The 13,495-nt window shown below is 42.4% G+C and overlaps 1 protein-coding gene and 1 long non-coding RNA gene across 21 annotated transcripts in view; one reads left to right on the top strand and one right to left on the bottom strand.

Moving 5' to 3' along the window:
- LOC112547465 (uncharacterized) overlaps nt 1-13,495 on the bottom strand; it is an 86,936-nt gene that overhangs the window by 29,421 nt on the left and 44,020 nt on the right. The gene's annotated exons all lie outside the window — the stretch shown is intronic.
- Nucleotides 1-13,495, top strand: part of TMEM108 (transmembrane protein 108) — a 279,934-nt gene that overhangs the window by 240,831 nt on the left and 25,608 nt on the right. For 9 of the 19 annotated variants that reach the window (XM_014578613.4, XM_006133144.5, XM_006133142.5 and 6 more), the window contains one exon: nt 6,387-7,505. The exons of the other annotated variants lie outside the window; for them this stretch is intronic. In XM_014578613.4, coding sequence (XP_014434099.3) covers nt 6,387-7,505 — 1,119 coding nt within the window. The remainder of the gene's footprint in view (nt 1-6,386; nt 7,506-13,495) is intronic. 19 annotated transcript variants of the gene reach the window in all.

Here is a 13,495-nt window from a genome sequence, read left to right as displayed (position 1 = left end):
CTGGTTGCTCTTTGTTTCTATATGTGATTTCTAAAACTTCTGTTCAGATTATTTGAATATATTGCTGTTAAATTAATTGTATTCCTTTGTTATTCCCGGTGTTTCATACATCATAGATTTTAATCAGACCTTGAATACAAAAGTAGAGGTTCAATTCACAGAGAAAAACATAAAATATTAATTGCATTCCCCCTCTCCGCTGACCAACATGCTGAAGAAATTAGAAAATAACTTGTAACACTTGAGAGATATTGCATAAAGATATTTCAGATTTCATGTAAGATGGTGTGAAGAAAAACAGCTCATGTGGAAGTAGTCTACTTTTTTGTGTGGTCAATTCCTCCATGGCTTAGGGTAAATGAAATTATTTAACCCTTTGCTTGTACAAATGTAATTCTACATTGTTTATATGGCGATCCTGTCACTTATTTGAAGTATTCATGCAGCATGTAAACAATAAAACATATCAAAATATGTTACAGTTACATCAACAAAAGTAATATAATCTTACTGGGGTACAACAGTTTCCATATTTTAAAAGTTTTGCTACTTTTGTTGTAGTTGTTAGCTGAAATGCATGTGACAAGATATGAGGATAATGCAAAAAGGCTCTCACTACCAAATGCGTTATTTCAGATGTTTTAAACATTTTTTTCTGAGTGCTGCCTTCACTATCATGTAGGAATTCAAGAATGTTAGAGGCACAGTAAGGTTGACGCACGCTGTATTCTGCCCAGGCATACATATACCCCACTATATGGTTTCGTAGTGTATTGGGGCTCTTCACATTCCTGTTTGTAGAGCTGTTCCTTTTGCTTCATTTGCCCAAAGCAATCTGAGTGAACATTCCTGATTTCCCACAACAAAAATGTTTTTCAAGCATGGCTCAATGAGGCTCCGTTTGTTCTGCTGCTTGGTCTAAGGTGGAGGGCCAGAATGAGAATCTTTGCTTCCAGACTTGTGAACTCTTTGTGGATAATCATTCACCATGAAAAATGTTAACATGGGGCTCAAAACTTTCCTGTCCAATTAGGCTTTAGTCTAAAGCCCACTGAAGTTTGCATAACATTTTGTTGTCTAAAGATTCCATCTAAGTGTGAGCTGACTCCAGTAAAGTGCTCAGACACTCATGTATGGTTAATAAGCTGTTCTTTACTTTTGAAGAAGGTACGTACTGCTTACTGCTAGTAAAATGTCTTGTGCAGCCTCAGGCTGTATTAACGCTTTAGCAGAGCCCCAATCCTCCATGTAATAGAGTACTCTTAAGATGGGTTTGCAGGGACAATGGACAGCACAGGAACCATATTAGCATGGCTCCACCAGAGCTGTGCTAACATGAAGCCAGGAGAGAGTACCAAGAGAATGGAGGCTGAAGAGACCTAGCAGCTTAGATATCAAAAGAGCTAGGAATTCCAGGGACTGAACCCCCAGCTTCTTCTGACGGGGAGAAGGCTGGGTATTACTTCCCCTCTATGAAAGTATTCAGAAGACGCTCCAGAACAGTGGCTCTCCAGGATCCCCATCTTACTTCCTAGAATTTAGCCTGGGCCTCCTTCACCTAGTAATGGGGAAAAAACAGGGTGATCACAACCCCTTGACAGCAGTTGGCATCATGAGCCCCAGGCACAGACCTCTGCTCTAGAGGAATGCCATTCTTCCACACAAATATAAAGTAAACATGCCCCTTTATCTCTTCCTGTGAGTTTTTCCATGGGAGGAAGCAGGCTGAGCTTGAGTAAGTGTAAATTTGGCCTTCTGCATTGAGGATTTATCAATATTTGGTCCACTGAATGCACTGAATCTTGGTAAAGACTCTTAAATGCACATTGGTTTCATCTACATATACTTTTACTCCACTATTTTTCATAGTTGAGTGACTTAATTGCGTCACTCAACTAGTTAGAGCAATGTGTTACAAAGAGTGTTGTGCAAAGAACACAGTGATGCTGTTCACACTGCCAAGAGACGAGATCCATCAACATTGTTAGGCTTCAGGGGGTTTTAACAGAACCATCGAATTATGCTCCAGAGCTGAAGTTTTATATATGAAACTTACATCTGGCCATTTCTGAGCATGAAGAGTGCAAAAAGAAAACAGGAATTGGTTATATGGATTTCCAGTCCCTGGTTTCCTCAGGCTGCTTCATATGCAAGATACCTGTATGCACCTGCTTACTTTTTTACATACGTGAGCAGTCAAATGAGCCTTATCATGTGCATAGAAATACATGTGCTTAAATCTTTATAGGACCAGGACCTAAATGCTCCAACACCTTTCAAGATAATAGCATATTCAAAATGTATATTTAAACAAATTTTGTGCCTTCAAGTAATTATTTTTCAGATTTGTCAGGACTCTCCTCAGTTGTCATGTTAGGGTAACATCACATTCTTCCAACTGATCTTTCCTTACATTAAAATTATATTATGCATAACCTCACATCTAAAAATACTGGAGGCCTTGTGTAAGTTGCCTCAATGTTTTTTTTAAGTGTCTTACATAGAAGAGATGGACTATCAGTAAAGATGACCTATTTTTCCCACTTAATCATGAATAGCTGCTAAAATCCAGAGTGAGTCCTCATTAAGCTATGGTTTGATAACTTTCTGTCTGAGCATCTGAAAATTATAGGGACAGAATCTATCCCGATTTACACCTTGTGAAAGTCAATGGGAGTTCAGTGTATGACTGCATTTTGTGCTTTCAAACATATCCTCCCCTCAAAAATATAACCTCACTTTCATGCTCTAGTTTTGTTGACTGCTTTCTTTTGTCACAGCTCATAAATAGTAGCTTTCATTTCTGCACAGGGACACTACCGTCTAGTTTTGGTGTCGTATGTTCATACTCAAAGCAGTCTTCAATATTTTAGCAGTGTGTGTAGATGCATTTGTACGTACCATGCATCTGACCTTGATAAAATAATGGTTCATGTCCACAGTGACAAAGTCCATGGCGTTCAGGTCTGTGGTATGGCAAATAGGAGGGGACATTTAGGATATGTTTACATTGCAGCTGGAAACATACCCTCCCTCCGAGGCAGATAGACATGACTCAGGTTAGCAGTCTGAACAGGGCTGCAGACAGGGCAGGTGCCTTGGGCGCTAGCAATTTAAAAGTGCCTGGGGCTCCAGGTCACCACCACTGTAACAGCAGCAGCTAGAGCCCTGTGCACTTTAAATGGCCACCGGAGCCCAGAACAACACAGTCTGGGTGGTGCTGAGGGTTGGATTGAGGAGGCCTTGCCACCCAGCTCCACCCCTTCTGCCTGAGACTCTGTCCCTTCCAGTGGGGCCCAGAGCCAAATCCCTCACCTCTTGCCCAGGGCCCAGTGAAGTCTTTCACCCATCCTGAATGTGACTCTTGTGACATGGGCCAAGTACAGACCCAGGGAGTAAGACAAGCTTATACTTAGTTGGCCAGCCCAAGTCATCTCCTTGCCGCACCAGCCACACTGCTGTTTTTAGTGCACTAGCCAGAGTATAACGTGTGTGCATGTGTTTTCATCTACCTGGGCTGGGAGGCACACTTCAAGCTGCCGTGTAGCCCTACCTGTAGTTTTAATGAACATTTTAGTGTATGGATTCCCATGAGTGGGGGGGGGGGCTGATCATTGCGATGCATCATATTGTCTGAATCCCATTTTAGGAAGTCAGTGGGTACAGACACCAAGTATCAGTTCTGTCACAGCCACTGACTTGGCTACAAAGGTTATAAATCCTAATGTCAGGCAACATTGATTCATAATTAGCTTAATAGACAAGGGTGTATGTTTTTGGAGAAGAAGGCCATTGTATACAGCATAACTGGCAACTGTGTCCTTTGTTACAAACTAAAGAAAATCCTGAAAAACAATCCATGGAGGATGATTTCTGTACAGGCGAGGGTGCGGCAGAAAGTTGTCACCAAGAGTTATATAACTCCTCAGATTGTCATAATACACTTCACCTTATGTATTCAGAGCATTGACTCTTCATTTTTATGAAATATTATCTCCAGCATCCAAAACAAATCTTTATTCTTCCCTCTTTTAAATTGTTATCCTGTAGCTACTTGTCTTGGCATGAAGTTTTAGACATACAATCACTGGACTGCCTTGACCTCAGAACATGTGCTGTCAGAAAAATTTCTCTGCATTTCATTGAATTGTGCTCCATGGGTATTCCTCTCTGTTGGAAGCATCTCATTGACCTACAGTAGTTTATTTTCACTTTGACCAAATGTCTTGCTAGAGCACATTCTTTCTGATTTGTGGAAAAGAGCAAGATGGCAGTTTGTGGCTTATCTGTGAAGTTTATTTATTTACTTTATTTCAGAAGTGAAAAGCATTCACTAATCTCGCTGTCAGTCACTAAAACCTGCTGAGTGATTTGTATTACAGCCTTATGCATTGTCTCAAAGGGGTAGCCTGTGGCACCTTGAAGACATACAGATTTATTTAGGCATAAGTTTTTGTGAGTAACAAACACTTCATCAAATGCATTGGTCTAATACAATACATTGTATTATCAAGTCAATTTGTTGATCTCCTGGATACACAGCCATGCATATCTGAAAGTGCATGAGTAGGGGCTAAAGCAGATTAGGGTGAGAAACTGCAATGAGGCAGTTCTAAACTATATGACTTGTGATCAACTTGTGTGGTAGGATAGGAGAAGAAGTGCCATTCCTTTAATGGTTGTTTGGGGTGGAGGTTCTGTTTAACGTATTATTTTCTGTTTAACTTAGTATTAAGTAGAAAATACTTAGCTCAGTAGGTTGGTTAGACTATGGAGACTTTCCCCTCCAAAAAAAAAAAAAAAAAAAAATCACTGGTTCTAATGCAGACCAGTTTAGTACTGCCATCTACTGGTGGCCAATGGCCTCTTTAAAATGAATTGTTTTTTCAGCGCATGTCTAGTAGGCAGATATCCACAATGCAAATGACACGGCATGAGTGTGGTTTTGCAACCTGTAGTGATGTAAAGGTACATCAGCAGAACTGGGTAGAAGCTTGTACCGTTACTGTTATCTGGATTAGAGATAAACAGAAGAATTCACCATGCCAGTGTTGTGAATCTGGCACTCTTCACAAGCTAACAGTCATTTATGGGGGAGTAGGAAGAGGAAGGGTGTAAGCCAACACTCCCTTCCCCCAAATTCCACATGAAAAGCAGAGGAAATGAAAATTCTAACAGCCATATAAATGTTAAAACAGGTTTGATTGTACTGGGTCCAAACTGAAAGCCTGACAATGGTAGCTTCTGAATTTGCCCAGGTAACAGCATTTGAGTGTTTTGCACTTCTGATGTGGTAGATAAAAGGCAAAATTTTCAAACATGACCAGTGATTTGGGAGCCCCAATTTTCCTGTGCCCAACTTTTGAGACCTTGAAGAGAGCAGATTGTGAGAGAGTGCAGAAAATCGAACCACTCAAAACTCAGATCTCTTTAAGGCATCTCCAGCTGGGCACCTAAAAGCAAACACACCCTAAATCACTACTGATGTTTAGCAATCAACCCCAGAAGACTCACAACAATGGGGTACAGCTGTTGGGAGGGGGCTTGTGAGCAAAAAGAAACTGAAAATGTTGTTTTAATTGCAACCTTATAGTGATACACTCTAAAACTTCTATTTGCCAAGCACACTGGACACGTGAGGGCAGGGGAGGGATCCCGCCCCACCAGCTCCCTCTGTGCACCTTCTCATTTTCATCTTTTTGAAGAACTCTTCCCATCGCCTCAACCATATGTATATGTTAGGAGTTTTGAGGCATGCCTGTTCTCCCTTCTACCACACGTCTACCACAGATCTTGCAGCCTACGAGGAGGCAGATTAATGGGGCTTTAAACTACCTTTGCACCTCCAGACTCTGGGCTGCACCAGGAATTAGAGTAGCTCATTTATAGCACCCTCCACAGGCGACTCTATGGGTGGCAGCATGCCCTGGAATCTACATGCTCCACCCTGTCCAATACACATCTCTCCTATACCCGGCCCTGCACTTTGCCTCTGTGATAGGGCTTGTGAGAAGTTCTTCAGAAGTCAACCTTACAGCTGCCTTCTTGAGTTCCTGCACTGGAGAATCCTCCCTCAGTCAGAACTAGGGCTTTTAGAGCCTGTTGACACTCACCCCTTATTGATTGCTTAATGGAGGAGATGAAGATGAAAGCTAGTTATGAACTTTTCTGCTGCACTGTAACTTTATTATGCTGTGCTATCTTCCTGAGGGTCTCATTGCAATCTTTTTACATAGTGTATGCCATCCAGACAAATTATAGTGAACTAGCTTGTAAAATACCATAACAGCTTGAGTAAGGAAAGCATGACTACACAGTCGTACGGATTTCAGTCTGTCTGTCTCTGTGATTTTCATTTCAGTACCTTTCTCTGTCCTTTCCTCAAGGTGTTCTACTGATCTTGGCACTGACAGAAGAGCTGGTGTTTGCTGTTCAGATACTGTCTCCCGGTGTATCGTCATCTCAGGGCCTCCTGCCAGACACTACCACTATCACAGCCATGGGGACAACACCTCGACACAAAGGCAATCATATCATAGGACCTGTTCCCACAACTACTCATTCAACTCTTCGTTCAACTCACCCAACGCAGACGTCTGCCCCTTCCATTGACCAGAAGCAAGCAACCAGCACCCATCACGGTGGCCAAAAGGAAACATATCATTTATACAACCAGAGTGCTTTGTATTCAGGACAGACTCGCCCCAAGGGGAAAATATTTCAGATTTTCAAAGGCAACTTCACAGAATCTACAGAGCCTTACCTAAAGACAGCACTGCATTCTCCTTTTCCTAATCTGAGGCGCCCATTCACTAACCACCCATTTCAGCCCCCCGAGAGTACAGCCTCCAATGATCCCAATAGTACTGGGCCAGCAACTACTACAGACTCAAGCTCTTCACTCCACAGCAACACCTCAGAAGGCCTTAAAAAAGCAGAGCAGGTAAACGGAACATGGCTAGTTATGCAGCAAGCAGATCTTACCACCCCAACAGCTGGCCCATCAACTGATCCCAAACCCGTGTCCGTGCCTTTTAAACCCACACATTTTTATATAGGGGATATCCTGAGCAAAAATAACTCGTGGGTAACCTTGAGTCCAGGTACAAATGTACCTTTGTTTGCCAGCCCTGGAACTGCAACGATAGCAGGCCATTCAGTGCAGACCAGCTTTGAGGTCAACATTTCGTCACCTACAATGGGAAAGGCGAAAAGAACATCCCTGACCCAGCATACCACGGTGAATAATGCTACTTTATCCAACAGTGCTCTCTCCACAGCACCCACCACTAGGCTGGCCAGCTCCATTTCAACAGCTGGTTCCACAGCAACAGGAAACTTCCTGAACAGACTGGTGCCTGCTGGAACCTGGAAGCCGGGCATGCCAGGGAATATTTCCCATGTCACTGAGGGGGATAAGCCCCAGCACAGAGCAACTATTTGTCTCACCAAGGTGGACATTGCCTGGATCATTCTGGCTATCAGTGTACCTATATCTTCATGTTGTGAGTTAATTGCTTTTCTTCTTTTCTTTCTTTCTTGAGATACAAGGTGTGTGCAAGCCCTGTAGTGCAAGTACTGGCTGGGGAGCTTAGCATTTGCAGAACAGTATAACACATTCATATAAAGGTAGACAGCAAATAATTTTTAGATAATTTTCACATTCTGAGATACAAGTAACCAAGACTAGAACACTGGACTCTCACCTCCAACCTACAAGCTCAGCACTTGAGCTTAAAGCTGTCCCATCCACTGGACAGTTCACGGCAACTGCCCCAGGCTCTGGGCTTTGGAGGGTCCTGCATGATCCAGGGCAGCTCAGAGGATTAATGGGAGGGGGGGCTGGTGCCAGCAGCAGGGGATGGGCTCGCTCCTGCACTTCCCAGCAGTGGTGGGAAGCTGAATGATCTGTCTGGCTCTCAGCTATGTCACTTGGGGGAAAGGGTGGAACCACCCCATACTCACCCACAGGGGGGGAAGTGGAGCGACACAGCTGGGAGTCCGTAGAGTGGAGAGAGCTGGGGCTGGGTAACTCTGCTTCTCACCATCACTGGTGAGTGTAACCCCTGCTGTCAGCGCCAGGCCCCCCCCCACTAATCTCCTGGGCCATGTCACTCAGAAGGAAGAGGCAGTGGAGTAGGGGTGGGGCAGGAGTGGCGCAGGGGCAGGAAGAGGCAGGGCCTGGGATGGAGAGGGCAGTTGTCCCAGGCCCGGCATGCCTCTAGCAACAGCATTGCCTGAGCTAAAGGCAAACTTCCCTTCCTGGGATTAGTCAGCAAGTCAGTTAAGCTCTCTGTGGCCACGTACTAGAGGTAAGGATGTAAAAGGTTAACCAGCTATCCAGTAAGCACCCCAGCTATGGACATGGCCCTACCATACCCAGTAAGACTTCCCCCCTCTCGCTGCCATGTGCCCACCAACAGTTAACTGGCTAAACAATATAATTTTAATTGTTTAACCACTTAGCTAGTTTGATTGATATTTACACCCCTAGCTAGAGGGGATCATAAATCACCCACTCACTCACACTGGGCATTGTAGGAATGCAAAGCAGGCTTATATTTTAGATATTTTCAATCAGAGATGAAAAATTATGCTGCTCCAAAGTCCTGGAATTTTTCTGTTCAGCCCTGGACCAGAACTTAAGGATACTGCTGGATTAAAGGGCCTGAATTGATACTGATTTTTAAACCTATCTTCTGAAATCCCACTTTTCAATAGCATGACAGTTATCACAAGCAGTTTGTGAGCTATTAGACTTTTTTAAAAAAAAAAATCACATCATTCTGATACTAGCTTTCTTTCTTTCTCCACTTTAATTCCGACATTGTTCTCTAGACATCAGATAAACCTAAGTTTGGAATCTTAGTTTTCAGACAATACCAAACATTCATTGCTAAAGCCCTGTCTACACTACAAGTACAAACCAGGCTTCCACAGCCAATTTGTGACCTTCTATTCAGACTCAATTATAACAAACATGTTGGAACTACATCCACCAAAAAGCTCTCTCACAATTCCAAACTCTATCAATCCCAGTTGTCTTTCTACTGGGTAACTAACCATATCAGTACATTCTAGGAAAGTCTAAAATGTTATCCCATCATAATTAACCATTGGAACAACTTGCCAGCCTTGATGGATTGTCTATCACTAGCAAATTTTAAATCAAATTGGATGTTTTTTTCTAAATGATCTGCTCTTATTTTTTGGGCAGTCCTATGGTCTGTGTTATACAGGACATCAGACTATATGATCACACTGGTCCCTTCTGGTTGTGGAATCTATGAATAATATTTCAGCCAGGGAAAGGGTGCCCTGACAGCATGCACAATGGAGGATATAAGCAATATGAGACAATACATTATGTGGTGCCCTAAAAGGCCCAGAGCTGAAAAGAAGGTTTTACCAAACTGGCATGGTTCCACATAAGCATGGTTAAGTGTGCCCATTGAAAATGCAAATAGAAGTGTGTCAAACAGAGGAATGTAAACAGAGGAGCGTAGGCTGCCAGGAAGGATGAAACATGGTTAGTGACCATCGTTCCTGAGTGTTAACCCTGTTATAGTCAAGCTACATTTAGACTTAATTTTGTTATTAATTACAAATTTGGTAGTGCAGGGCTTAATTCTGCCTGATTGCTAAAATAATGTTGGCATTGGAGAGAGAGAGAGAGAGAGAGAGAGAGAGAGAGAGAGTGTGTGTGTGTGAGTGAGCATAAGAAAAATATGATTTTTAAGAGCCTATATATCATGACCAGCTGAAGCAAGAAACACTTATGTGGACCAGGAGAAATTCTGTCAGGACTTGGAAATATTTGTAAGTATCGGTCTTGAACTAGCGCACACACAAAAAGTATTTTAAAGCCCTGGATAAAAGATGTGACTGAGTGCTAATGTTAAGCAAAAACTAGAGTATTTTTAGAGGGCTTCTCAGTAGTTTCTTAAACCATTTTATTGTAGCACATACTGTAATATAATATAATGTATTTAAGCACATTTTTATCATCACTTATATAAACTGTAATTTCACCAGTCAAATATTGTACTAATTTGGCCTACATCAGTAACAGAGGGTAACGTTCTCAAATGTATAGAGTGATTTAGGAGCCTGAGTCCCATTAACTTTTCATGAAATCCTTGTGGAATGAGGAGTAACGGTAGTTCAAACTAGGAAGCCTAGTTCGAACTACCTAGTTCGTGCCCCGTGTAGCCGTGCAGCACAGGGTTCGAACGAACGGGGTTTTAAAAATGGCGGAGCCCCGCTTATGCAAATGAAGCCTGGGAAATTCAAATCCCGGGCTTCATTTGCAAGTGCGGTATGCCTACATTACCCTCCTAGTTCGAACTAGCGGGGTAGTGTAGACATACCCTAATAGAATTGTCAGACATGTATCTGAACATAATTTGTTGGGAGAGAGTCAACATGTTTTTTATAAAGAGAAATCACGTCTGACTAATCTACTGGAGTTCTTTGAGGGGGGGGGGTCAACAAACATGTGGACAAGGGGCTCCAGTGGCTATAGCATACTTAGATTTCCAAAAAGCCATTGACGGGGTCCATTACCAAAAACTCAAGTAAATAAGTTGTTATGGGATAAAAGGGAAGATCCTTCTTATGGATTGGTAACTAGTTAAAAGATAGGAAACAAAGGGTAGGAATGGTATCCTCCAAAGTCTGTACTGGGACCACTCCCATTCATGATATTCATAAATGATCTGGAGAAAGGAATAAACAGTGAGGTGACAAAATTTGCAGTGGAAACAAAACTGCTCAAGATACTGAAGGATAAAGAAACTGTGAAGAGCTTCAAAAGGATCTCTCAAAACTAGGTGAATAGAAACAAAATGGGAGAGGAAATTCAATGTTGATAAATGCAAAGTAATGCATATTGGAAAACCATAATCCCAACTGTACATACAAATGATGGGGACTAACTTAGCTGTTACTACTCGAGAGAGATCTTGGAGTCATTGTGGATAGCTGTCTGAATATATCCACTCAACGTGCTTCAGCAAAAAGTGCAGACACAATGTTGGGAATCATTAAGAAAGGGATAGATAATGAGGCAGAGGATATCTTATTGTCCCTCTATAACTCCACCGTATGCTCACATCTTGAACACTGAGTGCAGATGTGGTCACCTTGTTTCAAAAAAGTTATATTGGCATTGGAAAAAGTTCAGAAAAGGGCAACAAAAATGATTAGGTGTCTGGAATGGCTGCCATATGAGGATAGATTAGTAAGACTGGGACTTTTCAGCTTGGAAAAGAGATGACTAAGGCGGGGGGGAGAGGGGGAGAATATGATAGAGGAACTCCTTGCCAGAAGATGTTGTGAAGACCAAGACTTTAACGGGGTTTTAAAAAAAAACTACATAAATTCATGGAGGATAGGTTCATTAATGACTATTAGCCAGGATGGGTAGGGATGGTGTCCCTAGCCTCTGTCAAAAGCTGGGAATGGGCAACACGCAATGGATCACTTGATGAAGACCTGTTCTGTTAATTCCCTCTGGCACTGGCAACTGTCAGAAGACAGGATACTGGGCTAGATGGACCTTTGGTCTTGACCCAGTGTAGCTACTCATATGTTCTTAACTATACTGGTACAAACTGCATGTACATCGGGCCTAAGTCAGTTTTTAAAATAGGATGGAAGTGCTTTTGAAAAATTATACCAAGATAACTTTTGTCATTTGGCAGCCTCCTTTTGGATAATTTTTAGTGTACAGATGTCCTCCTGCCAAGGCCCCTGCAGCATCTGCCCCCACTTGATTTCAGCTTCAACAGAAAGTCAGTAACTGTAAAGGGCATGAGGAAGGAACAACCTTCTCACACAGAAAGATGATCTCTCCGTGGCAGGGTCCAGGCACATAAATGGGATAATATGAGGAAACTTGCCCAAGCTGTACCTGCCGCATGGATAATTAGTCTCCAGCACTGGCACTCCAGCAGTCAATTCATTTTAAATAAGAGTCAGACATTATCTATATATTGTGACAGAAGTGATTCTCCACAGTGCAGCTCTCTCAGACTTTACTTGGGCTAACGGTTCAGAGACCCTTTACTTTCTTTTTATTGCTCTGAAGATTTAACCACCTGTGCACACAAAATCACCACCATCTCTTTTTTTTGCTGGATGCAAATGTCACTTGAGCTCTTCAGCACTGAATATTCAGCCAAGTAGCAGGTCTGGGATTCAAATCTCACTACACGGATGAAGGGAAATTAGCAATGCATAGATCATGAGTGCTAACTCTGCACATTGCTCAGCTACCATTGTATTTCTAAGGAAATCTCTCAAGCAACTAACCAGACACACTGTGCACAATGTGTATGACTGCCCTTGAGTTATTTTGCTTGTCAGAGTAAAATGAAAAGAATAATGTTTTCCTGATGCAAAGGCCTGTTGTGGCTCCCTTGTGCCATTTCATAATAGGGGGAGCATTGTCTACATGCTCATATGTATCCTTAGACACAGTGGAAATGAACAGTTTGTGCTGAAACCAAGCTACAAAATGACTTGATGGAGTTAGTTATACGGTGTAGTAAAGACAGTGCTGCCACCTTCAGGACACAAAGGCTGTGTCTACACTGGCATGAATTTCCGGAACTGCTTAAAACGGAATACTATTCCGTTTTCAGTTTTTCCGGAAAAGGAGCGTCTACATTGGCAGGCTGCTTTTCCAGAAAAGCCCTTTTTCCGGAAAAGTGCATCTACATTGGCCACAGATGCTTTTCCGGAAAAAGGGAATTTTTGCGATCTGGGCTTTTTTCCAGAAAAGACTACTGGGCTGTCTACAGTGGCCCTTTTCCGGAACAGTGTTCCGGAATAAGGACTTATACCCGAGCAGGAGCAGAATAGTTTTTCCGGAATAGCAGCTGATTTTGTATAGGAGAGCGTCGTTGCTTTTCCGGAAATTCAAGGGCCAGTGTAGACAGCTCACAGCTTATTCCGGAAAAGCGGCTGATTTTCCGGAATAAGTGGCCCAGTGTAGACACAGCCAAGGTGTTTGCAAACAAATATATAAAGCCCTTCATTACAGTCTCCATGCAGAGGTGACTATAGAAGAAAGGTGATGGGGGTTCCTAATTTTGAGAAAAGACACACTCCAGAATTTTATATTAAGGAATGCTGTATAGTACAGGAAAATGAATTACCTAGAACTAAAGATAATTCCCTAATAAATCTGTTAGTCTCTAAGGTGCCAAAGGACTCCTTGTTGCTTTTGCAGACACAGATTAACACTGCTATCCCTCTGAAACTAGAACTAACAGATTTGCTACGAAAAACGAACACACAATCAATATCATGAGCTTTTGAGGGCAAAACCCACTTCCTCAGATTACCTTGATCTGAAGGAGGTTTTGCCCACGAAAACTCATGATACTGTTTATATATGTGTGTTGTTTCTAAGTCTAAGGTGCCACAGGACTAGCTGTTTTTAAAGTGACAGACTAACACTGCCACCCTTCTGAGATTTGCTAAAGTT

Source organism: Pelodiscus sinensis, chromosome 2, assembly GCF_052426305.1.
Source record: "Pelodiscus sinensis isolate ZL-2025 chromosome 2, ASM5242630v1, whole genome shotgun sequence".
Classification (NCBI taxonomy): domain Eukaryota; kingdom Metazoa; phylum Chordata; order Testudines; family Trionychidae; genus Pelodiscus; species Pelodiscus sinensis.
The sequence above is the reverse complement of the archived record's forward strand: the minus strand, read 5'-3'. Positions and strand labels throughout refer to the sequence as shown.